General features: G+C 41.1%; 1 protein-coding gene across 3 annotated transcripts; it reads right to left on the reverse strand.

The window, feature by feature from the left end:
• Positions 1 to 4,383: 4,383 nt before the first annotated feature.
• LOC113811177 (proton-coupled folate transporter) lies at positions 4,384 to 6,416 on the reverse strand. 3 transcript variants are annotated; one of them, XM_070129863.1, is made up of 3 exons: positions 5,518 to 6,416; positions 5,018 to 5,466; positions 4,384 to 4,703 (listed from the first exon to the last, which is right to left on the reverse strand). In XM_070129863.1, the coding sequence occupies exons 1-3, from the start codon at positions 6,392 to 6,394 to the stop codon at positions 4,425 to 4,427; spliced, it is 1,605 nt and encodes a 534-aa protein (XP_069985964.1). In that variant the 5' UTR covers positions 6,395 to 6,416; the 3' UTR covers positions 4,384 to 4,424. The 3 variants fall into 3 exon arrangements, with proteins under 3 accessions (XP_069985964.1, XP_069985963.1, XP_027218659.2); XM_070129862.1 differs by having other exon boundaries at positions 4,400 to 4,703; positions 5,018 to 5,607; positions 5,638 to 6,416; XM_027362858.2 differs by having other exon boundaries at positions 4,400 to 4,703; positions 5,018 to 6,416.
• Positions 6,417 to 7,613: the final 1,197 nt, after the last annotated feature.

A 7,613-nucleotide genomic window follows, 5' to 3' on the forward strand; every position in this document is an offset into this window, starting at 1 on the left:
AGTCTGAAGCTCATTCCTTTAGCTACGACATCCTTCTTCATCCTCCTTATTCTCCTGACCTTGCACCATCTGACTTTCACCTCTTTCCGTCCATGAAGTCATTTTTGATACTGATTCCTGAGTCACTTCATGGTTTCGGTCATAACATGTGGACTTCAACGCTGTAACAGAAAATATATCATGAGTTAAGGACTGGAAATCAATACACGATCTATAGAGATATGTATCTTTGTGTATTTGAAATTCCAGCCTCCTAAGATAAACAGACGTGGATCAGGGGAAGTCTTTAATGAGCGCTCTTCGTACTGATGTCATTATCATCGTTATCATTACATTACTGGCAACATCATCAACAACACGAATGAAAATAATGAGAAGAGGAAAAACAATAGCGATAACAGAAATAGCCATTAGAAATAATAACAGCAACATTATTAAGAGCAGCAACAGTAAATATAACGATAAAAATGAAAAAAGTATTAACAATCTTCTTCATCATTATAATTCCCTTTTTGATATAATTTTACATACATTGTCATATAAATACTTTATTTTACCTATTTATATTAACATGCCATATCAGTTATGATTTAGAAATAAACTTTGTGCTCTCTGCAGGACTAAAGGCTTTTAAAAAGATGTACATGACATATCCAAATTAATTATAAAGATCATTAAAAAGTTATAAAAAAGAGAGTTTTCTTGGAAGCGTGACAGGAACACACATTTAAGAAAAAAATAATGAAAAGCGATTTAAAAATAATAACGACTGAAAAATAGTTTTAAAATCTCTTAATGATACTGGATCTAGTATTCAAAAATTGTTATCTTACGGCACGTATCACCGCACTCCAGAGAGAGAGAAAGGGGGGGGGGCAGAGAGTGAGAGATAGAGAGAGAGAGAGGTGGGAGGGACAGAGAGAGAGAGAGAGAGAGAGAGAGAGAGAGAGAGAGAGAGAGAGACAGAGACAGAGACAGAGAGACAGAGACAGAGGCAAAGAGAGAGAGATAGAGACAGAGAGTGATAGAAAGAGAGAGAGAGAGAGAGGCAGACAGAGACTGAGTGAAAGGGAGAGAGAGACAGAGTAAACAAAACTTTTTGATTGAAAGCATTGCTAGTTGTGGGAGCTTCATCGCAACGGACATTTATAGATAAGAATAGATAGTTTACATCTCTCTCTTTAGTTCTCTCTCTACATCTATCTATCTATCTATCTGTTTATCTCTCTCTCTCTCTCTCTCTCTCTCTCCCTCTCTCTCTCTCTCATTCTATCTATCTATCTGTTTTTCTCTCTCTTTATCTATCTCTCTCTCTCACTCTCTTTCTAGCTAGCTATCTATCAGCCTCTCCCTCTCCCTCTCACCACCCTTCTCTCTCTCACTCTCCCTCTCCCTCTCCCTCTCCCTCTCCCTCTCCCTCCCCCTCCCCCTCCCCCTCCCCCTCTCCCTCATCCATCTCCCTCTCCCTCTCCCTCATCCCTCCCCCTCTCCCTCTCCCTCTCCCACTCCCTCTCCCTCCCCCTCTCCTTCTCCCTCTCCCCCCCCCTCTCCCTCTCCCTCTCCCTCTCCCTCTCTTCCTCTCCCTCCCCCTCTCCCTCTCCCTCCCTCTCCCTCCCCCTCCCCCTCATCCCTCTCCCTATCCCTCTCCCTCTCCCTCAACCTCTCCCTCCCCCTCCCCCTCTCCTTCTCCCTCTCCCTCTCCCTCCCCCTCTCCCTTCCCCTCCCCCTCATCCCTCTCCCTATCCCTCTCCCTCAGCACATGCCACACAAAACCCAGCCCGACCCCGGCATCACAAACAGCATCTGAGTCATTGCATATAGATCAGCTGATTAGCGAAACAGATAAGAGGGAGATAAAGGAGAGACAAAGCGGAATTCAATAGACTTTCCCTCTCCTTTTCCCCGATTCACTTTTTTCTTCTTTTTTTTTAGAACAACTTTGATCTTTGATGAATTCATTGTGTGTGTGTGTGAATTTCATATATATATATATATATATATATATATATATATATATATATATATATATATATATATATATATATATATATATTGTGTGTGTGTGTGTGTGTGTGAATAATATATATATGTGTGTGTGTGTGTGTGTGTGTGTGTGTGTGTGTGTGTGTGTGTGTGTGTGTGTGTGTGTGTGTGTGTGAATTATATATATATATATATATATATATATATATATATATATATATATATATATATATATATATATATATATATATATATATACACGTGTGCGTATGTCTGTGTTCTGTACACCGAGAAGGAAGATTCAAAGATATTTAAAACCGAGATTTATTTTTTTCTTTACTATATGAAAATATTACACTGTTGAATTGATATTCATAAATAACGTCAGTCCAATAACGAAACGAAACGATTGGAGAACATTGATACGTAAGGAGATTATAATAATGGAAGAAGTGGCAGAAAAACAATAATAATGATGAGAATAATGATGTTGATACTTATGCTACTGTCAATGATTGTCATGATGATGGTTAGTAACAATAATGATGATGATGATGATGTTGTTGTTGATGATGATGATGATGATGATGATGATGATGATGATGATGATGATGATGATGATGATGATGATGATGATGATGTTGTTGTTGATGATGATGATGAAATGATAATAATGATAATAACAAAGATAATAAAAATTAAAACAATAGTGATGATGATGATATTAATGATATTACTAATACTAATACGCATAATAATGATAAAACAATATCATGAAAATAATAAAAGTAACAGTCCTTATAATATTAATAGGGATAGCAGCAATGATGATTATGAAAGTGCTATGAGTAATGGTAAAAATGATAACGATAAAATAATGATAATGATGATAATAATACCAATAATAATGATAAAAGTAAGGATAATAATAATAATGACAATCATAATGATATCAATAACGATTTAAAAATAATGATAACAATGATAATAATGATAACGGTAATAATAGTAATAATGATATTTGTAAAAATGATAATAATAGTGACAATAATAATAATGATAATAATAATAATGATAATAATAACAATAACAGTGATGATAACGGTAATGATAGAAATGATGATAATAATGGTAATAATAATGATGAAAACGATAACAAAAAACAACAACAGCAATAATGGTAATCTCGAAATAAGGATAATGCTGTTAATAACAATAACGACGATAACAACAATAAAAACAATAACAGTACCACTTACTAATCATATAATAATCTTTACAGTGATAATAATAGAAATAACAAAATATAACAACAAAAAAAAGCTTGACTAGCCATGGCAAACAGAGCACAGGCAACGTGATATTTTTTTTTATTCCAAATATAGATTCGCATCGAAAACCAACATGGAAGTCGGTAAAATGACTTACGATGCAAGGGACATTTTAGAACGTTCAGTGGAAATGCTGAATACATACGTTTATGCATATATGTGTGGGAAGGAGAGAGAAAGAGAGGAAGAGAGAGGGTGAGGGAGGAAGAGGGAGAAAGAGAGAGAGAGGATGAGGGAGGGAGGGAAAGAGAGGAGGGGGGGGAGGGAGAGAGAGGAGGAGGGAGAGAGAGAAATAAATAAAGAAAGAGAGAGAGCAAGAGAGCGAGAACGAGAGAGAGAGGAGGAGCGAGAGGCAGGGAACGAGGGGGGAGGGAAAGAGAGAGAGAGACACACATATATACTGCACACACACACACACACACACATACACATGCACACACACACACACACACACACACACACACACACACACACACACACACACACACACACACACACACACACACACACACACACATATATATATATATATATATATATATATATATATATATATATATATATATATACATATATAAAAACATATAAACATTCATGTATATACACATATACAAGTAAGAATCTCCATTTTCCCGATTATGGAACACTACGATCTTCCTTTTTAACAAGAGAATCGATGTCTTTTCCCCGATAGATCATAATGAAATCCTATGGAAAAAAAAGAAAAAAAAATAGCATTATATCACATGTTTCCACGTGAGGGAAGCTTTTTTATGTAAATGTGTGTCCCAAAAATGACCCTTATCTGCAAGGAATGGCTGGGGTTTCCTTATTCTGACGGATAAGCTATGCAGGCCGAAAACGCTGCCAGTGTGTGAGTGTGAGTGAGTGAGTGAGAGTGTGTGTGTGTGTGTGTGTGTGTGCGTGTGTGTGTGCGTGTGTGTGTGTGTGTGTGTGTGTGTGTGTGTGTGTGTGTCTTTACGTGTGTGTGTGTAGAGAGACAGCTAGATATACTATTTGCTATACTAACTTGTTATGAAATGATCAACGCCGTTAAAAGAAGCCCCCCCCCCTATCCACCCCCCCTCCCAGATTTCCACCCTCTCACCCTCAACACGACTTGACGGCGCCCTCCTCCTCCGCCAGCCCCTCTTCAGCAGCCCTTCGACCCGCCCGATTCTTCACTTGTTCCAGCGAGTATCTGAGGCCAAGGAACCCGGTGAGGAGAACGAACCCGAAGAAGGCGCCGACGAGGTGTTCGTACGAAGGGTAGAAGTCCAAGGTGGAGCTGTAGACGGCGGTGAAGATGGCGCTGTCGACGAGCGGCCACAACACCTCCAAGATGGCCAACATGGAGAAGACGCGCCCGACCTCGTCTGCGTCGCATATCTAAGAGGTCGTCGTGAGTTCATGTAGAAAAAGCATGGATGGAAACGTACTGATGATACGTTATCACTCATCCCCTTTAGCAGGTGTTTATATAAAGGCAAATAACCCTCTTTACTTGTTTGGGATTTTGTGCTGTGATCGGGGTTTAATTGGGGGATATTTTTTTTTATAATAACTCCCATGAGGATACTGCAGCACGTATGATAATGATTGCAATATATGACGAAAAAGGTCAAATATTTCATGACAAACTGACAAAAGAAAAAACACGTTCTTATACCCATTATATAGGCCTATATCCAACAGTTCCTTACCTTCGACATCAGAGCTCTGATGGCAGCAGAAGTAATACCGGAAGGCATGATGGCGAAGAGGTAAATGACCCACCACTGGGACGGGGAGGTGGTCAGGCCGAGCGTGAGCAGCTTCAGGAAAATGATGAACGCCACCCCAGCTCCCATTGAACAGTCATGGACGGCCAGTTTGTGCAGCACAGGAGCCGCGAGGAGACTCATGGCCTGTTCGAGCACTTGGTTGACGGTCGAGTACAAGCTGTATTGGTTCTCGTCCCAGAGGTATACCCGACGCGTCCACAGGTAGAGGTTGTGGGGCATCGTGCTAATCTGACTCAACATTATCAACATGAGGACAATGAGGTGAGACCGGCCTCGCCCGGGCCGGCGCCTGAAGCAAACCCGAAACAGATCAACGATATTCCTCGGATCCCAGGGGCTCCCTGATGTTTTTCCTTCGCTCGAATCACCTGGGGCTTCCTTGGTGTCGTTCGCATGACCTGGGGCTTCGTTTGCATGACCTGGGGCTTCCTTGGTGTCGTTCGCATGACCTGGGGCTTCCTTGGTGTCGTTCGCATGACCTGGGGCTTCCTTGGTGTCGTTTGCATGACCTGGGGCTTCCTTGGTGCCGTTCACATGACCTGGGGCTTCCTTCCTGACATCCACGTCGCTCGAGGCTTCCTTGTTGTCGGAACTGGAGTCTTTATCTCTGATCACGAAGATGACAAGGAGGAGACACGCCACGATGATCACGAGCCCCAGACCGAAGACCCAAACATAGCCTTTGGCGGCGAAGACCCACGCCCCCAGGACCGTGCCAATCGGGCCTCCCATGTGCATGATGGAATTCATGATCGTCATGCGGACCGTGCGCGTCTTGGCGTTCGTCTTGTCCGCCATGAAGCTGTAGCAGGCCATCAGGAGCATCATCATTCCTCCGCCGAGGCTATTCAGGAAGGAGGCGAGGAGGAGGACCTGCGGAGGCCACGAGGGGAAGAGGGACTCCAGCAGGTAGATGAAGATGTAAAGCAGATCCCCGACGAAGGAGAGGACGATCAGCGCCTTCCTCCCGCGGCGGTCGCTCCACGTGGCGGTGAAGGAGATGAGCACCAGGGGAACCACCGTCGACACCACCTTCTCGTAGAAGTAGAACACGCTGTCCAACTTCTGCGTCTCCGCCTGAATGTCCCCGTGATGACCGTCGTTGAGCAAGGCGCAGTCCTCCTCGTCGTAGCCCAGAGTTATCCGGCAGAACCGATCGAGCTTCAGGTTCTCCCTCACGACCGACCGAGAGTACAGGCCGATGTAGTAGAGAAAAAGAATCGGCTCGATGGATATCTCGCCGAGGAACCCGCGGACTTTCCCGAGGGTCGTGTTGGTCTTCGACTCGCTCGCCATAGCTCGTGGTCCTCGCCCTTTCGCTGAGGGAGGAAAACGACCGTCTCTTTATATCTCTTTGGCTTATATCTGCAGCTCGATAAGGCGGTGGAGAAATGGATTCGTCGCATTATTAATTTTTTTTAGCCTATTTGCTAAATGTATTGTGCGTTCTATTTTCGTCTTACAATCATCCACGCACACTTTTGTTTCTCAGAATGATAATGCAACATTTCCTCGATAGGTTTTGAAGAATAAGTTAAGAGGTAAGGTAGTAAAGATTTTTTTTTATGTGTGAAAGGAGACGAGCGAGAGAGAGAAGAAAAGGAGAGAATGAAGTAGGGACACAAACAAACAAACGGGAAACAATACGAGAAAAGAACAAGCGCATAACAATAAAAAAAAAAAGAAAGAAGGAAAAAGAGGGAGAGAAATAGGGTAACAAGGCAAACCCCATCCCCCAATAAAAAAAAAATCAAAGGTGAACAGTGAACGAACTCAATGATCATTATCAGAAAGATAAAAAACCGGGGCTCCCACAGCGTTGACACCTGATAAGTGTGGAGAATTTTCCCACGCTGCCCTCGCTTCAACATGTGTACCTTATCTCTCGTTAAGGGTTAAACACGTGCCTTGCCTTGCTGTCTTATCTCTGGTGAAATTCAGTAAACCCTACGCATTTCGCTGTATCAGTATCATCGTCATAGTTTTTGGGAGAATTGTTAATGTTATCATCATTGCCGTCCTCTTTGTCCTCATTTTTATCTTCATTTTTATCTTCGTCATCATCATCACCGTTTTCTTTACCACACTCAACCATCCTCTGCATTACCATCAACATCATTAGTATCATCATTTGTATTATTACTGTTAGTATTATTACCGTATTATTATTTATGTTAGTATTATCATCATTGTTATTATTTTTACTACTAGTAGTAGTAGCAGTATTATTATTATTACTACTATTATTACTACACCATTATTGTTGTTATCATTATTACTATCCCAGTTATCATTATATTATTATCATTATATCATTGTCAGTGGCAATATTTTCTACTGTTATTATCACTTTCATTATTGTTGCTATTATTATCACTATTTCTATTGTTTTAATAAAAGCTATCATTATTATTTTTACTGTTGCTATTATAGTTGTTAACATTACCATTAGTGTTGTCATTATGACTGTTATCATCATTATCATTATTATTATTATCATTACTTTATTATCGTT

Source organism: Penaeus vannamei, chromosome 14, assembly GCF_042767895.1.
Source record: "Penaeus vannamei isolate JL-2024 chromosome 14, ASM4276789v1, whole genome shotgun sequence".
Classification (NCBI taxonomy): domain Eukaryota; kingdom Metazoa; phylum Arthropoda; class Malacostraca; order Decapoda; family Penaeidae; genus Penaeus; species Penaeus vannamei.

What these genes read in the sequence shown, in the direction of transcription:
- LOC113811177 (XM_027362858.2), bottom strand. Translation starts at nt 6,394, where the DNA reads ATGGCGAGCGAGTCGAAGACCAACACGACCCTCGGGAAAGTCCGCGGG. An exon ending in TCAGAGCTCTGATGTCGAAG is followed by an intron (nt 4,704 to 5,017) that starts GTAAGGAACTGT and finishes ACGACCTCTTAG; the next exon opens with ATATGCGACGCAGACGAGGT.